We start from the raw sequence: 19,272 nt of genomic DNA on the forward strand, positions 1-19,272 counted from the left end.
ACATTATACCTCTGCCCCATATCATCTGGCTACAAACGGGTTGGCCGAGAGATTTGTACAAACGTTCAAAAAAGCAATAAAGGCCATGAGCGAAGATCAGATTCCACTACAACACAAGGTGGACAATTTCCTACTGGCATATCGAAACACCACTCATGCAGTGACAAACCAAAGTCCTGCCATGATGTTCTATAACAGGAGGTTGCGGTCCAGGTTGGACTTGTTAAAACCAAATGTGCGGAGGGAAGTCGAAAACAAACAGTTCCAGCATATAAATAACAAGACCACTCGAAGTTTCGAAATAGGACAACCAGTGTTAGCCCGGGACTATAAAAATGAGAAATGGCAATCTGGAACAATTCGGGCCAGACAAGGACCCCTGATGTACACGGTAGATATTGGTGAAAATGTAATACGACGTCATGCTGACTAACTGGTAGAATCGAGAACAAGGGTCGAACCCAGGGTTACGGCAGAGACAACTGTGGAAGAAGTTAGTGAACCTGAAGCATCTACCTCAGAAGTGAATGTACCTGATGATGATGTCCAATCCATAAGAGATCAACTAGATGAGTCACCCCAGCAACGAGAATCAGAGACCCCTGAAAGGCGTTATCCAACTCGAATCAGGAGGCCTCCTCAGAGACTGAATCTTTGAACTGTTTTGCATGAAGTTGTATATATATGTATCTATATGTTATTATGTTATGTTAAATGGGGATATACACTGTTAAGCTAAAAAGGGAGGATTGTGGTGTATGTAACCTGTTCCACCTTAAGAGAACTACCTTAAGAGATGTACTACTTTCTCTTGGCTGCTGTATACTGTAATACCGGTGGTGACCACACCGGTATATAAACGTTGTGTAGGGATTTGCTGGGCAGTTCAGCCCTGACCTCCGAATAGTAAAGACCTGTTAAAGTTATTCTTGTGGTCTGTGTCCAGTGATTTATAATAAGCATAACTGGGACACACAGACTCAAAATATGCATCAAAAACATCACATCAAAGTAGAATAGGTTGTTTAACTAGCCTATGAAATAGTTAATTTACTATGTGGTAAACATGTTGTGTGAAGGAATAAGCCATAAAACCTATTGAGAAAAATTCACCATTCTATGAAAGAATTCTGGCCTTGTTAAAACATGACAAACTGAGAATCTAGACACCTAACAGTGGAGAAGCTGCATTGTTAACAGCATTCTGGCTATAGGGGTGGGATGGTTGTTGACACTGAGTCAATGGCCTTGTTGAAATAGAAGGTTGGAGGCTCCCGACGGTCTGAATCTTTGGAAAGAAGACAATGGTGCATCCTGGTTAAGGTGTTCTAAGTTACACTTCATAAACAGGCACATAAAGAAGCAGAAACATATGCCTTCGTAAAAATGACATCAAGTAAAAGAAACACCTGCCGTCACATTGTTTTTGTGTTAAGCTTAAGACACCTACACAGGAGACATAATTCTGTATTGCAACCAGCGGAGGTGACTAAGAATTGCATAGATCACCCTGGTTGAGGTGTTCTAATTTACACTTCGTATAGAGACACAAACAGAAGGCCTTGGTAGAGATGACATCAAATGAAATGCACCTGCTGTTACAATCTATATTAACGATTTGGAGGAGGGGACCGAGTGTAACATATCAAAGTTTGCAGATGATACTAAGATGGGAGGGAAAGTAGTGAGTGAGGAGGACATAAAAAACCTGCAAGGGGACATAGACAGGCTAAGTAAGTGGGCAGAGATTTGGCAGATGGAATACAATACTGGAAAGTGTGAGGTTATGCACTTTGGCAGGGAAAATCGTAGAACAAGTTATTATCTTAATGGCAAGAAACTGGAAAGTACTGAAGTACAAAGGGATCTGGGGGTCCTGGTGCACGAAACTCAAAAGGTTAGTATGCAGGTGCAGCAAGTGATTAAGAAGGCCAATGGAATGTTGGCTTTCATTGCTAGGGGGATAGAATATAAAAATAGGGAGGTATTGCTTCAGTTGTACAAGGTATTGGTGAGACCGCACCTGGAATACTGCATACAGTTTTGGTGTCCATACTTAAGAAAAGACATACTTGCTCTCGAGTCAGTACAAAGAAGGTTCACTCGGTTAATCCCGGGGATGAGGGGATGGACATATGAGGAGAGGTTGAGTAGATTGGGACTCTACTCATTGGAGTTCAGAAGAATGAGAGGCGATCTTATTGAAACATATAAGATTGTGAAGGGATTGGATTGGGTGGATGCGGGGAGGATGTTCCCGATGATGGGTGAAACTAGAACTAGGGGGCATAGTCTTAGAATAAGGGGCTGCTCTTTCAAAACTGAGATGAGGAGGAACTACTTCACTCAGAGGGTGGTAGGTCCATGGAATATGCTGCCCCAAAAAGCTGTAGAAGCTACATCATTACATAAATTTAAAACAGAAATAGACAGTTTCCTAGAAGTAAAGGGAATTAAGGGTTACGGGGAGCGGGCAGGAATTTGGACATGAGTCCAGGTTCGGATCGGACATGGCCCTGTGGATAGCGGAGCGGGCCCAGGGGCCGTGTAGCCTGATCCTGCTGCTATTGCGTGTGTCTAATTCTGTTAGATTCAGGAGGTGGTTCTGTGATAGTAGATTGGCGGTTAGGATCAGATCAGCCATGATCTTATTGAATGGCGGAGCAGGCTCGAGGGGCCGATTGGCCTACTCCTGCTCCTATTTCTTATGTTCTTATCTTATGTTCTTATGAGCTTCGAATACCTAGGGTAGAGACACGATTCTTAATGCTACCAGCTGAATTGACTGTAAGAATAGCAGGGGTCAGCAGAAAAATGACTAGAGATAATTAGCTTATATCAGCAGGAAACTTCAAAGGAAATAACACGAAAAAGGATATAAATATTGAACTTTCAAATGGGATGATAGTCTCGCTGTAAAGGGGCAAAGTGATTCTCAGGCTTCAGAGGTGGCTCTGTAAGTCTACAACTCTTTGTACCTCGGGGATCAAGGGACTGTACTGTATTTGATTTTGGTGGATACCCTGGAATAAGACTAAGAACTATAAAACTGTAGCGAAGTTAAGATCTGATAATAAGAACTGTAAGCTTACTCTTTTTGGAACTGTTAATGTTGTGATTGAAACACCTACTGTAATTACATGTTGGTTCTTTAATAAATCTATATATTTTTAGAATTGTCTCAGATAATACTTCTGTATCAAACTCGCAAACTCAATCTCTGTACACTCTTTGGTGAGGAGTTGCAGAATTTTGGGGGAGTTCTCCAGACCCTCATAATATCCGGAAGGTTACAGTCTAGCTAAACATATTAAAAGTGCTTTCTGGAGGACGGTAACATTTTCAGATTGTTCCTTTCTTTTAGGGAGAGATGGTCCGGACCTTTGGACCCAATTAAGCGTCTTTAGGATTTGGCTAGCTCAAACTTTAGTTGAAAGTGAACGTCTGAGGAATACGCCTGATCTGGGGTAGCCCTAAAGGGGCTAGGACTAGTAATAATCCCTCCAGTTCAGCCTTGTTCTTGCTCTACAAATGTGTTATTACTGACGCTCGACATCTTGTGAACTAATCACAAATGGTTTCTCATCTCACACTAGAGTACTGAACTCTCCTCAAAGAGTGCAACATGCATACCTATCACAGAATGTAAAACTCTCATTACATTTTGAGATATCTGATGGTTTAGAAACATTACAAATGTGTGTATGGGAGGTTGTATCATATAACGTGAAATAAATGCTTTCAAGGAACACTTCCAAAATAGCTGACACATTCCCGACTTCACCTTTGAATGCATGTGGTGATAATGCCCATTTAACCTCTAAAAATAGGTACATATTCACCCAGTTATGTATAATTCTTTTTAAAAAATCATCTGGACAACCAGCTGTTCGAAGTAGTCCAACCAATGTGAAGAGCCAACCAACTGGCATTGGAGGAATCGCTTTGTGTCATGTGAATAGCATGTGACTGAAAGATAAAGGTTGAAAAAAAACCTGGGGCTCCTTTGTTGTGGTACCTGTACTACTTTAAAAGTAATTACCATTAGGTGTCTATTTTCATTTTTTCTCAAACAAAATTATTGGAAAAAATTCTGAGGGACAGTATAAATCATTATTTAGAAAATTACGGGATTAATCAAAGACAGTCAGCATGGATTTGTTAAGGGAAGGTCGTGTCTGACTAACTTGATTGATTTTTTTGAGGAGGTAATGAGGCGGGTCAATGAGGGTAGTGCATTTGATGTTGTCTACATGGATTTTAGCAAGGCTTTTGACAAGGTCCCACATGGTAGGTTGGTCAAAAAAGTAAAAGCCCATGGGATCCTAGGGAAAGTGGCAAGTTGGATCCAAAATTGGCTCAGTGGCAGGAAGCAAAGGGTAATGGTCAACAGATGTTTTTGTGACTGGGATGTTGTTTCCAGTGGGGTTCCACAGGGCTCAGTACTAGGTCCCTTGCTTTTTGTGGTCGACTTCAATGTAGGAGGCATGATTAAGAAGTTTGCAGATGATACAAAAATTGGACGTGTGGTTGATAGTGAGAAAGATAACTATAGACTGCAGGAAGATATCAATGGACTGGTCAGGTGGGCAAAAATGTGGCAAATGGAATTCAATCCGGAGAAGTGTGAGGTAATGCATTTGGGGAGGGCTAAAAAGGCAAGGGAATACACAATAAGTGGTAGGATTACTGAGAAATGTAAAGGAACAGAGAGACCTTGGAGTGCATTTCCACAGATCCCTGAAGGTAGCAGGACAGATAGATATGGTGATTAAGAAGGCATACGGGATACTTGCCTTGATTAGCCGAGGCATAGCATATAAGAGCAGGGAGGTTATGCTTCAACTGTATGAAACACTAGTTAGGCCACAGCTAGAGTACTGCGTATAGCTCTGGTCACCACATTACAGGAAAGGTGTGAGTGCACTAGAGAGGGTACAGAGGAGATTTATGAGGATGTTGCCAGGACTGGAGAATTCTAGCTATGAGGAAAGATTGGATAGGCTGGGGTTGTTTTCTTTGGAACAGAGGAGGCTGAGGGAAGACATAATTGAGGTGTATAAAATTATGAGGGGCCTAAATAGAGTGGATAGGAAGGACCTATTTCCCTTAGCAGAGAGGTCAATAACCAGGGGGCATAGCTTTAAAGTAATTGGTAGAAGGATTAGAGGGGAGTTGAGGAGAACGTCTTTCACCCAGAGGGTGGTGGGGGTCTGGAACTCACTGCCTGAAAAGGTGGTAAAGGCAGAAACCCTCATCGCATTTAAAAAGTACTTGGATATGCACATGAAGTGCCGTAAACTGCATGGCTACGGACCAAGAACTGGAAAGTGGGATTAGGCTGGATAGCTCTTTTTCAACTGGCGCAGACATGATGGGCCGAATGGCCTCCTTTTGTGCCGTAAATTTCTATGATTCTATGATTCTATGAAAATCCCTTTCTCCTTGTATCCTCAGTGTGTTGAAATTGAAACCCATTGCACCATCTCCTAATCTAATCTATTCTTTTCCAGGAGCTAAGAACTGTGAAACTGTTTATCTCCTGTTTCCTTCAGAAGTCTTCCCTTCCTTCTGCAATTATTTAATCATTACTTTTTGCTTTAGCTTCTCTCGTCTCTTCAATTTTTTTGATGTCTTGCACTATGGATCTTGGCCCAGGTTTCTCAATGAAAATTATTTTATAACCCAAGAATGCCCAATTGCTACCTGTGATAATCTCCCTCACTTGTGCTATATATTAGGAATTATTTTGCAATGCACAATGCACCACTGTGTCTTTTTCAACAGTTTGAAACAAATATCTTGCTTATCTGATGCTTTGAAAATTCTTCTTTGTTCCTTTTAACTAATGGTCACGCTTTGTTTAAAGATCCTTACCTTCAAATGGTTCAACAGAAACTGATTTCAATATCGATATCAACTGTTGTTGGATGGTTGGGACAGCGTGGAAGGTTTTTAGTACAAAAACAAAATCAGGAGAATATACGATCTGTTGTAGCTCTGACAAATCTACACTCTTGGCTCCGATGACGATGGGCACTATAGCAGCTCGCTTTACTGCATCTGCTGCCCGTCCAACATCATCCCTGGACTTCCCAGCAGTGATGAGCACCAGGATCTGTGTAGCTCCAGCATCTTGTCTGCTCCCAGCAGATGCGGTAAAGACATTTCTTGTTACATAGTCCAGTGCGGCACCAGTCTTGAGGACTCTTCCTGTTTTACGTCTGAGCTGTGTTGTAGCAAACAAAACCTCATCTTTATTTGCATAAGTATTGAGCCAAAATTCAGTTTTTGGGTCATGACTGTATTGTACCACAGCAACGTGATCTTTGTCAGGTCCAATATCGAGCTCCTGAATTACTTTAATAAGAAATTCACGGACTTGAGGAAATGCTTTTCCCATTCCAAGAGTGCCATCGATTAAGAAGACAATATCTCTCTGCCTGGCTGCAGAAGCTAAACACAAATGTATAGAAGAAAAAGTAGAAAATCAGAATTTAAATATCACAACAACAATTTACATTTTTATTACAGCTTTAACATAGTAAAATGTCCCAAAGCACTTCACCGTAGCTTAATCAGACAAAAATTGACACCGAGCCCAATATCTTAGGATGGGTGACGAAAAGAGGTAGGGGGAGAAATTGAGTTGTGCCCCCTTTGGGGCGCTAACTTCGCCAGGGCACTTCTTTTAGCGCCCTGGAAAAATTATCGCCCCCCACAGCCGAAATTGAGTGGTAGCGCCCCAAGAGAGAAGCGGGGCGCTACTGGAAGCACCCCGCCTCCCTCTTGAGGTGTTGTGAGGGAATATCATGGTACTACGTGCTGTGGTATTGCCGGCCTTCCTCCCCTTCTTAAAGGGGAGGGGTCGTGCGCTGCATGACCCGGGGCCCAGCTGGGCCACCGGGGATCAGATTGCCGGCAAAAGAGCCCGGCACTCAAGAGAAGTGCTGGTCTCATGGAGCGCCGCTGGCACTCCATGGCGGGGGGGGGGGGCGGGTCTGGACGGCAGTGGAGGCAGGTGCTGGCAGGCGGCCAGCAACAAAAATGGCCTCCCGGTACCTCGCCTTTAAATAGCGCCGCCCCGGCCGCAGGTAGGCCCTCCTAACCCAGTCGGACATAGCGTAAGTCAGGGGGCACTACTGAAGATCGCGGCCGGGGCGCTGCGCACAGCAATGGCATTATCGCTGGCGGCGCAGCATCGCGGGGCGCTAACGGTTACTGCCGCCGCTAACCTCCCACTGAATTTCACGGGAGGCATTGGCAGCGCTGCGCCCGGGCGCTAGTTGCTTTGCGCCCCGTTAGCGCCATGAAGCCATGGAGGGATTTAACACCAAATTTAGAGTTTTAAATCGAGGCATTGGTGGACCAAGTGCCAATGTAGGTCAGTGAGCACAGGGGTGATGGATGAGCTCAAGTTTTTGGAGGGTGGAAGTTGGTGTAATGGATACGGAAATTCATAAATTTCCACCCTCCACCCCAATAATTGGTTAAATGGGTGTTTTTAAGTTCACTGCCATTACTCACCATTTTACCATCATGTTAAATGTGCAGAGAAATGTACAGAAGAACAAATCAACCCTTACCACCTAAACAATTATCGTTTAATTGCTATATACAGGTTAGTTAAGTTAACAGTAGTCTGAATTTTCTTCCCGAAGTTAATACATAATTCCATGTAGTAAGTTCCTAACACAATAATATTCTGTATGTTTGAATGAAACTGCTGGGAAAAATATTTTTTAAGTGGTTAGACGTAGTCTAGGAACTGATTATTAGAGTTGGATAGTGAAAATGGCATAACTTCAGTGAAAATAGTTGGCTGTTCAATAATCAACAATGCTTTAATTTTTGTTAACAGCTTCCTTTGCATACTTGGCAAATTCTGGAAGTCTTTTAGTGTTGAAAGAAAATCAGGATCATGTACAATCTGTTGTAGCACTGATGTGTCTGCACTCTTGGCTCCAATAGCAATGGGCACTATACCAGCCCATTTAACTGCATCTGTTGCCTGTCCAACATCCTCTCTGGAATTCACAACAGTGATGAGCACCAGGATTTGTGAAGCTCCAGCATCTCATCTACGACTAGCAGATGGACTGAAGATTTTTTTTTGCGACATAATCCAGTGTAGTACCAGTGTTGAGGAGTTTTCCTGTTTTCAGTCCAACCTTTTCTATTGCATCCAAAATCTCATCTTAGTTGAGTAAGCATTGAGGCCAAATTCAACTCTTGAATCAGCACTGTATTGTACCACAGCAACTTGATCTTTGTCAGGTCCAATATTGAGCTCCTGAATTACGTGAATAAGAAATTCACCGACTAGAGGAAATGATCTCCCTATTCCTGGAGTACTAGCGATCAGGAAGACAACGGGCTAGAAATTCAGTTCCGTAGCGCCCGATTTTTCATCACTTAGGGTGTGGTTTTGTGATGACAATGGTGTCCGTGCTGCGTCCGCACACTTTTGGTGCGTGCTGCAAAGGACGCCATCTTGGTGAGGGTGGTAGGGCGGGTGTTAGGAGCGTGCACCGGAAGTAGGCAGATCGTGACGGCAATCAGTGTGCAACGCTGATTTGACACCAGCGCTGCCATTTTCATCCTCAACGCTGGAGCTCACACCCTGTCTTAACCTCGCACAGGTGAACATCCATTCAGCAGCAGCAAGGACCCTCACCAGTGATATTTAAATGGATCAGCAACCTCTCTAAGGTTAGTTGCTGATTGATGTCTACTGGCTCTGTGTAAGTTTGTGGAGTTGTTTAAAGTTGGTGAGGTGACAGGGAGTGGTGCTGCAAGTGGAGAAGGCCTTGCTTCTGACTTCAAGGGTTCTGAGCAGACCACTGGCTCCCAGTCATGGGTGCTCCAGTTGTCATCCCCCTTGGCCTGCAGCATGACAAGGAGACGGAGCAGAGGCAGCGAAGAAGAGGACAAGCTGCTCACAGAGGGAGGTGGAGGAGGGGGAGAAGGGCTCTCAGCAGGAGGCCTTACCCACCTCAGGACTCCCGAGAGCAATTCTCTTACCTCAGCCTGAGCCAGGAGCAGTGTGTGAGGCAACTACACTTTATGAAGGAGGTGCTCACAAAACTCCGCCACCTCTTGCAACCAGACCTGCAGCCTCACTCCAGGGCAAGGACAGCGCTGCCAATGGCTGTGAAAGTGACCATGGCCCTGAATTTCTTCATATCCGGCCACCTTCCAGGCTGGAGCAGGCGACATCTGTAACATCTCCCAGTTCACCATCCACTGCTGCATCAGAGAGGTGATGGACGTTCTTTGTGCCAGGAGAGGGGACTTCATTGTCTTCTTTCTGACCAGAGAGAAGCAGGCAGACCGTGCACGTGGATTTGCCAGGATAGCGGGCTTCCCCAAGGTGCAGGGCAGCATCAACTGCATGCACGTGGCTTTGCGGGCACCAGATTTAAATGCTGAGATGAACCACAACCGCAAAGCTTGCCACTCGCTGAATGTACAGCTGGTGTGTGACCATGCTCAGCACGTCATGATGGTGAATGCCCGGTGTCCTGGCAGCAGTCATGATGCTTTTATTCTGCACCAGTCTACTGTTCCCTCAGTCTTTGAGCCTCCACAATAAACCAGAGGGTGGCTCCTGAGCAACAAGGGCTTTCCTTTGGCCACCTGGCTCATGAGTCCGCTCCGCAACCCAACCACACGTGGGCAGCATGCTTACAATGAGAGCCATGCTGCCATACGGAATCTGATAGAGCAGACCATTGGTGTCCTTAAACAATGCTTCTGCTGCTTGGGCCAATCTGGAGGAGCCCTGCAATACTCAACAGAGCATGTCTCAAGATGTGTCATAGTCTGCTGCATGCTCCACAACCTTGCCATCATGAGGGCACAGCGCTTGCCACCAGGCATACGGTGACTGGCTGAGGAAGAGGAAAAGGAGAAGGAAGAGGAGGAGAAAGTGGAAGAGCAGGACGTGGAAGGGAAGAGGCAACTCAGACAGCCCCTTTGTGCCCCGGCTGTCCTTGATCGACTCATCCGGCTGCGGTAACAATGAACACAATCCCCAATTCTCCATTTAACAATAATTCCACACCTTACCTTCCCTCTGTTACTGACCATCACAACGTCCTCTTGCTACAATGCTGAAATAAAAGCCACCACAGATCAAACATTCCAATCCAACTTTAAACATCAATCCATCCAATATTACATAACAAAATCAACCAATCACCTTTGTGCATTCCCTTAGTGCCTATTTTCTGTGTGCCTTTGCCTGTCCTAGTGCTCCTATGAAGTGCTACTCCAGTGGCTGCAGCATGGCTGGTGGAAGGCTGCTGACTTTCAGTAGGGGAGACTGCAGATGGTCTAGCAGGATGACCAAGAGCAGTTCTGGGCCTAGAAGGACCGGGTGGGGACTGGATCACCTTGGCATGGCCAACAGCAGTCTAGGCTGGCTGGCTGACAGGCAACAGCAAGAGCACTGGCGGAGTGGCACTGGTGGGAGGAAGAATGCTGTCATCCTGTGAGATGACAGCAGAGTCATCCTCCACGGAGCCACTGCCAATGCCCCGGGGCGGCACCTTAGCATTCCTAGTAATCTGTTGGAGCAAAGATTGCTGGACTGCTGTGACACCCTGTAAGCCCCTTTCCACACTGGTAATTGCAGCCATGATGGCAGCAGTCTGAGCTTGTGTGGCAGCAAGCTGAGGTTTCACAGTCCCCAGACATTGGGTGGCTTGTGCTTGTGCTGCAATGGAAGCTGAGACATCTGGCATCAGGCGCTGCATGATGGTTGGGTCCACAAGTGCTGTAGTGTATGTACTTTGCAGAAGGAACTATATTCTGCAGCCCCTGTACACTGCAGTACCAGTAGTGACCACCCCTGTATATAAGCCTGTGTAGTAACTTTTGCATAGTAGTTCCAGGTTGTCTCCACTCAGTAAAGACCTGTTATAACCAGCTCCTGTAGTCCATGTCTCAATTACACACGGACATAATACTGGCGACAAGCAGATCCGAAATTACCTAAAGTCTGCACCACCTCATGGAGATCCATCCCTGAAGCGAAGTTATCAGAGGTCGAGGCCAGAAGGAAAAAAATAAAATGAACAGAAGAAATGGGCGTCGACCGTGGGCATCCACCTCTGATTCATCGGAGTTGAAGATTTGCAGGAGAGGCTGTCGAGAGCGGGGCTTGATTATCCTGTCGATGGTGTTTCAGTTACTCGGGCTGGTGGCAGGTAGTACACTGATCCTTCCTGGGCTGCGGCGGTTCAGAGCTCGATCGGGTGGCTTTTCAACGGGGCCGAGCAGCGTTGTCGGCAAGAGGAGAGAGAGAGAGGGTGGAGCACACAGGGCTACGAAGCCGGGCAGCATACAGACCCGAGAAGAGGGAGGCAAGTGTTCCGCAGGGTTGCTCCGATGACGGGGAAATAATTTTTTTTAAATTAGAAGCGCAGAAAGCCGCGAGGAGCTGCAGTTTGCTACGGGAACCGCGGAGAGCGGAGTTAGCAGCAGCGCGGGGGGAAGTGCGCGAAGACCATAGGGCGTCGCCATCAAGGCATAAAACGCCAGCAACAGTGCTAGCAGCAGTGGAGAAGACAGGAAGCGTGGGAGGCGCCATCTTAGATTTCCAAGATGCCGAAGACTGGCAATATCACTGCCTTCGATAATGCAATAGAAGACTGGACCACGTATGTGGAAAGAGTCGAGGTATATTGCGAGGCAAACGAAGTAGCCGATGAGAAAAGGCATCGGTACTACTAAACTTAATGGGCGCAAGAACGTACGGCCTATTGCGGAACCTGATTGCTCCAGCCAAACCGAAGGCGAAGAGTTTTAACAAAATTGTTGATATCCTACAGGAACACCTAAATCCTACACCACTGCTGATAGCAGAAAGATTTAAATTCCACAGGAGAAATCAGCATAAAGATGAGAGCAATGCTGATTACCTTACGGAACTACGCAAGCTATCAAAGCACTGCCAGTTCGGAGCAGGACTGGCAGATACCCTACGGGACAAATTTGTCTGTGGACTCCTGAGTGAAGGAACCCAGAAGAGGTTACTCTCAGAGAAAGAGCTGATGCTAGATAAGGCTTTTAGCGTGGCAGTATCGTACGAAGCAGCAGCAAGGGGAGCTGCGGAAATACAGCAAAAGCCACAGGAATACGGCACCCACGAAATGACACGGGGATTTGAAAAATGTTATCGCTGTGGCAGAACAACCCATGACCAGAAGGACTGCTGGTCCAAGGACAAAATATGCAGGCAATGCGGAAAGATGGGACACATTGCACGAGTTTGCAGGTCTGGGAAGAAGACTAACGACAACAAAAAGGCTACTAAGGAACAGTACAGGAAAGTACAAAAGATGACGGACAGTAGTTCCGAAGACCAGATGAGCGATAGTGAATCCGGGAACAAGAGACTAAGCTGTCTCAAACTTCACAACGTAATCGCAAAAGAGGATCACCGAACCATTTGGGTCACCCTCACGATAGCAGGGTCCCAAGTCAAAATGGAATTGGATACAGGATCAGCTCTGACCGTCATGAATCGACGAGACTACGAGCGGCTATTCTCACACATACCCTTGAAAGAGGCATCCATTGTCTTGAAGACGTATACGGGGCAAAAATTATACCCCAGAGGAAAAATAAGGGTGCCTGTCGAATACAACGGCAAGGAAATACAGAAATTGTATCTGTACATACTGCAAGATGGTGGACCAACGTTATTGGGACGTGAATGGATCAGAAAGATAAGTTTAGACTGGCACTCCATTCAGGCACTGACGGTGGCTGGTAAAAAGGATGACGACGTCACTCCTGGACGATTGTCAACAATCTTAGCTAACGCCAAAGAGGTATTTCAACAAGGACTGGGAACTATTAAAGGCGTAACCGCCTCGATAAAAATAGAAGAGAATGCAATTCACAAGTTTTTCAAAGCAAGACCGGTAGCATATGCAATTCGCCCAGCCGTCGAGGCAGAGCTGGAGAATCTGGAGAAGGCAGGCGTGTTATCTAAGGTAGACTGGAGCGAGTGGGCGACACCCATCGTTCCTGTCATGAAGAAAACGTTAAACAATAAGTCTGAGGAGCCAAGGAAGGTTCGCATCTGTGGGGACTTCAAGGTGATGGTGAACCCTATCCTTCACACAGTACAATATCCTCTTCCGAGGATAGAAGATATTTTCGCCTCACTATCTGGAGGGAAGCGTTTTACAAAAATTGACCTAGCACAAGCATATTTGCAGATGGAGGTTGAAGAATCCTCTAGGAAGTATCTCACGATAAACACTCACAAAGGTCTTTCCCAACATAATCGACTGGTATTCGGAGTAGCATCAGCTCCGGCGATATGGCAAAGAGCGATGGAACAAGTCCTGCTAGGGATTCCGGGGACTCAGTGTTACTTGGATGACATCCTAGTGACAGGTGAAGATGACAGTGAACACCTTGCCAACCTAGAGCAGGTGCTCACTAGACTAAGAGAACATGGGCTACGAGCCAATCGCCCCAAGTGCGAGTTTTTTAAGAAACAGATATCGTATTGTGGCCACGTGATTGATGAAGAGGGGTTACATAAGTCCCCTGACAAAATTGAAGTGGTAGTTAAGGCTCTAGCGCCTGAAAATGTGTCGCAACTGAGGTCATTCCTCGGATTGGTGAATTACTACCATAAGTTTTTGCCGAACTTGTCCACAATTCTGCACCCACTGAACGCCCTACGACAAACAAAGTAGCATGGAAATGGAGCGATGAATGTAAGCGGGCCTTTCAGAAGAGTAAGGACCTAATCAATTCAAGAGAAGTATTGGCTCACTACAACCCATCACTACCGATAAGACTGGCGTGTGATGCGTCTCCCTACGGCATTGGAGCGGTACTGTCACATAAATTCCTTGATGGTTCAGAGAGGCCGATAGCTTTTGCGTCACGCTCGTTAACTTCAGCCGAGCATAACTACGCCCAGATTGACAGAGAGGCCCTCAGCCTGGTGTGGGGGGTGAAGAAGTTCAATCACTACCTGCACGGTCAGAAATTTACTCTACTAACTGATCATCAACCTTTTGTCTCCATTTTCAACCCTGAGAAGGGCGTACCGATAAGGACAGCACAACGGCTATAGAGGTGGTCCCTTTTCCTAGGGGCACACCAATATGACATCGAGTACAAAGGAACTAAACAGCATGGGAATGCTGATGGATTGTCGCGCCTACCGTTGCCGATGGTGGAAGAAGCACCTGCAGTGGATCCAGTGGAGATATTCCACTCGACCATAGTCAAATGTCTCCCTGTGACGAATGCAAACATAGAAAAGGAAACACGAAATGACCCGACGCTCTCCTGGGTCTATGATTTAACGGTGAAGTGATGGCCAGCACATGGCGAACCACTGCTGCCAGCATTCTCGCCGAGAAGAGAACAGCTGTCAGTGTGCAGAGGAACCTTGATGTGTGGATCCAGAGTAGTAATTCCACCCAAATTGAAGGATAGAGTGCTCAATGAGCTTCATGAGGGTCATCTGGGAGGGGTAAAAATGAAGAACTTAGCCAGAGCGTTTGTGTGGTGGCCGGGAATCAATAGAGAAATCGAAGAGATGACCAAGAGCTGTACAGGATGCCAGAAGGTCCAAAACGCCCCACCACAAGCCCCTTTACATCCATGGGAGTGGCCCTCATCTCCATGGCAAAGGGTGCACATTGATTTTGCTGGTCCATTTATGGACTCGATGTTTTTAATTGCGGTGGATGCACATTCAAAGTGGCCAGAGGTAATAAAAATGTCCTCAACCACCACAGAAAACACTATCACAGTCTTACGAACCATATTTGCCAGAAATGGGCTGCCTGAACAGATTTGCTCCGACAATGGACCACAGTTTGTGTCTGAAGATTTCCGGAGGTTCTTAAAGAACAATGGTGTTAAGCATTACACATCCTTCCCATATCATCCAGCCACCAATGGATTGGCTGAGAGGTTCGTTCAAACATTCAAGAAGGCTATCAAGGCAATGTGTAATGAAGACATACCCCTACAACACAAGGTGAATAACTTTTTGTTTGCCTACCGGAATGCGACACATGCGGTTACCAACCAAACTCCAGCCATGATGTTCTTCAATCGAAGACTACGATGGGGCCTGGATTTGGTTAAGCCAAACATCAGAAGAGATGTGGAGAACAGGCAGTTTCAGAATATGAATGAAAGGCCGACCAGGAGTTTTAAGATCGGTCAACCAGTTTTGGCCCGGGACTACCGCACAGAGAAATGGCAGCCAGAAACGATTTGCACACGGCAAGGACCTCTAATGTATACCGTGGACGTTGGAGAGAGCATTGTAAGACGCCATGCTGACCAGATTCTAGAGTCACTGGAAAACTTCAATTCCACACCATGATCCGATACACCTGGCGATGAAACCGAAGTACCAATTGCATCCACCGCAGAAACGGTGATATTGTAAGCAGACGAACCAAACAACGACGTTGATCCCGAATCAACTTTGCCAGAAGAACCTGATACCCCAAAGAGGCGTTATCCAGACAGAATCAGGAAGCCTCCTCAAAGACTGAACTTATAATTGCTTAACTTCAACTAATGTATCTAGCAACTGTAATTGTAAATATGTTACTTAATTATTAATCGAATGTTATGTACTGTTTAGCTAAAAGGGGAGGAATTGTACTGTATGTACTTTGCAGAAGGAACTATATTCTGCAGCCCCTGTATACTGCAGTACCAGTAGTGACCACCCCTGTATATAAGCCTGCGTAGTAACTTTTGCATTGTAGTTCCAGGTTGTCTCCACTCAGTAAAGACCTGTTATAACCAGCTCCTGTAGTCCGTGTCTCAATTACACACGGACATAATAAGTGCGCTAATGGAGTTACCTATCACTTCCATGCTGGAAAAGATGGGCTCCAAGCTCTGCTCAAAGCCCTGTGCAAGGTTGGTGCTGGGCTCCTCCATGCTCCTTGGCATTCCACTCAGGCTTTCTGGCAGGCCTGCCATTGCGCCAAGCATTTCGTTGCGCATACCCATTAGCATTCTTCTGTAGGCCGCCCCATAAAATTCCTCATCTGAGTCCTCCGCAGCAGTACTCCTGTGCGACCTCGACCTCCGGGGAGCTGGCACCTGCCCTACCCTTTCCCCCTGGCCTGGCTACAGGCCACTCGTGCATGGTGTCACACCGCGTGCAAATCCCACCTCTATGCTATCCTCTGAATCATGCGTAGTGTCAGTATCTGAGCTGGTGGCTGCAAGTGTGAAATCGAGTGACGGTGCTGTGTCTTCATCATCAGTGCCTTAATGTTCTTTTATTTTGTGCTCCTCCACTAGTACCTGGTCAGATGTCAGTTCTTGGCTATCTGAAAGGAGAAAGGCACAAAGGTAAGGTTGTGGTGAGGGGAGCGGGGGGGGGGGAAGCAAGAGGTGCATGCTTACACCATGAGCAGCTTATAAATCAGAAAAGATTGTGGGATGAGGGGGAAGTGGGAAGGAGGATTACGTATGAGGATACCGGCATGTTTTTTCTTTCAGCCCCGCTGCTGGCCACGGGCTTGTAATGATATCAGCAAATAGTGATGGTATTTGCCTGTTTGATTATGATGCCTTACCAGCATGTTTGCCTGATTGATTACGTATGTCTGACCAGCAGAGGGCATGTGAGAGACAAGCAGTTTAGTTTAGTTTCAGTTGCACTTTAGATGGATTTAAAAAATGATGGCCTAGAAACTGAGTTTGCGCTGCGCCGGGGCTTAACGTCGGAAATTTAGCGCCGGTGCTAAGTCGCGCTGTGCGCGCCAAAAATTCAGTAGCGCCGCGCCCAAACGGCTGCCGGCGCTACTGAAGGTTGTTTGCGCCTGAAAACTGGCGCTATTCCAGCGCTGCGGCGCCCGATGCGGTGCGGCAGGCTCGGGAAGTGCAGGCCTCCTCCTTCAGTTAAGGAGGAGCTGCCTGCACCCGCCCGCTGTCCGGTAAAATCTTCACAAAAATGAGCCCGGCACCTCGGGGAAGTGCCGGGCTCGCAGCCGAGAAGCATCTGTTCCGCGGGGGGGGGGGGGTGGGGGAGTCCGGGAAGGGAGGTGCGGGCAGGCGGCCGGCGGGAAAGCGGCCGGCCGCCGCTCCACCTTTATGCGCCGGCGCAAAGTCGTGCAAGACTCTGTTGCCAGAGTCTTAGTTGCGGCTGCCACGGGCGAGGCGGCCGCAACTGAATTTCGGCGCTGGGGCCCGTCACCACGGCAACCGGGACGCTGCGCACACTGATGACGTCATCGGTGCCGGCGCAGCGCTACCGGTGTAACGCCGATGTTGGGCCCTAGTCAATTTCAAAACCGGCTGTAAGTCCAGCGCAATGCCCTCTAGCGCCGCAAAATGGGCGCTAAGCCCACTCAATTTCTAGGCCGATGTCTCCTGTAAATGCTGTTAACTGAGTTGAACAAACTTTAGATTAAAAGACATTCTCTTTCATAAATGTCTCATCATTGAACCCACATACAAATCGATACATGGTGTCAGAAGTGATTGAAAGAGATGAAGAGGAAAAATCTGAAGTTAAATCAGCTCTCCACATATTAGCAAGCCAAAAGAGAACATTGTTACTTACCGTTGGAGAAGAGCTAACAAAGTGAAAAAATGGAAGGTTTACACCCACCGGCGAAGCTTCAGTTGACAGGTAATGTGGCTGAAAATTGGAGAAGGTTCAAACAACGTTTGGAGTTGTATTTATCAGCAATCGGAGCTGACGAGAAAAGTGATAAAATGAAAGCGTCAGTGTTATTACATGTCGTAGGTGATGAAGCGCTGGAAGTGTATAATAACTTCACATTCGCTACTGATGGAGACAAAATGAAGCTAGATAAAATAATGGAACAGTTTGAGGCCTACTGCATACCTAAACGTAACGTGACGTTTGAGAGGCACAGATTTTTCACATGTGTACAGAAAATGGGAGAGACTATTGATCAGTATGTGACTGAACTGAGAAACCGAAGCAAAACATGTGAATTTGAGGGACTGACAGACTCGCTGATAAAAGACAGGCTGGTGTGTGGTATTCCAGATAATGGTCTAAGGGAAAGACTGCTAAGAGAGCAAGATCTAGACCTGGGAAAAGCCATAGCACTGTGTAGGGCTACAGACACTGTGAAGTCGCAGGCAAAGGAGCTGTTCAGTGACAGTAGCTGCAACGTGGATGCAGTGAGAATGAACGGACACAAACCGTTTAACAAAAAGAGCCCCAATGTGAAAAAAGAGGCGTGGCCAGCGAACAAAAATGAAAGGGGCAATCGAAAGTCATGTGGTCGATGCGGTACACAGCATACACCAAAAAAGTGTCCAGCATATGGTAAAACATGCAATAGTTGCAACAAAAACAACCATTATGCCCGTTGCTGTAAGAACCAAGCGCAACAAAGCAAGGTCCATACAGTAGATGAAAGCGAGATAGAGGAGTTCTATGTAGATGTTGTGTCTGAAAACAAAAAAGAAAAAAGAGACTGGATGTTGACACTAAAAGTGAATGACATACACATTCCATTTAAATTGGATACTGGAGCACAAGTTAATGTGATATCAGAGACTGATTTTAAGAAAATTAGACCCAGACCAAAGATACATGGAATAAAAGTGAAAGTGACAGGATACTCAGGTACTGATATACCAGTGAAAGGAAGATGCATTGTCAAAGTAACACACAAGGACAGAGAGCACACGCTAGCATTAATCGTGGTGCCAAAGGATGTGCAAGCCATAGTAGGTTTAAAAGCCTGTGAGAGACTGAACCTGGTAAAGAGAGTCCTCATTGTGGAAAGCGAAGGAGAGACAGTCTATGATGAACTCATGAAAGAGTACAATGACCTATTTAAGGGTCTAGGCTGCATTCCAGGAGAACACACGATCAGAGTAGATAAAAGTATGACACCAGTCATACATCCATGCAGAAAAGTTCCGTTTGCTCTTCAAAAGCAACTGAAGGCAGAGTTGGACAGGATGGAAAGCCTGAACGTGATTCAGAAGATAGATGAGCCAACTGAGTGGGTGAGTTCCCTCGTCGTTGTGGACAAAAAGAATGGAAAGCTCAGAATTTGCCTGGATCCAAGAGATCTAAACAGAGCAATAAAGAGAGAGCACTTCAAGCTTCCAACACGTGAGGAAATCATGTCACAGTTTGCAAATGCAAAGTATTTCAGCAAGTTAGATGCATCATCAGGATTTTGGCAGATGAAACTGGATGAAGCAAGTTCAAGACTGTGCACGTTCAACAGTCCATTTGGCAGATACAGATTC

The 19,272-nt window shown here is 46.3% G+C and overlaps 1 protein-coding gene across 2 annotated transcripts in view; it reads right to left on the bottom strand.

Moving 5' to 3' along the window:
* The window catches only part of LOC147120127 (collagen alpha-3(VI) chain-like), a 147,646-nt gene that overhangs the window by 11,676 nt on the left and 116,698 nt on the right, over positions 1–19,272 (bottom strand). For both annotated transcript variants that reach the window (XM_085985685.1, XM_085985686.1), the window contains one exon: positions 5,878–6,456. In XM_085985685.1, the coding sequence (XP_085841811.1) occupies positions 5,878–6,456 (579 nt within the window). The remainder of the gene's footprint in view (positions 1–5,877; positions 6,457–19,272) is intronic.

This window comes from Somniosus microcephalus, chromosome 4 (assembly GCF_052327205.1).
Source record: "Somniosus microcephalus isolate GS21.2 chromosome 4, FLI_Smic_1.0, whole genome shotgun sequence".
NCBI classification, from domain to species: Eukaryota; Metazoa; Chordata; class Chondrichthyes; order Squaliformes; family Somniosidae; genus Somniosus; species Somniosus microcephalus.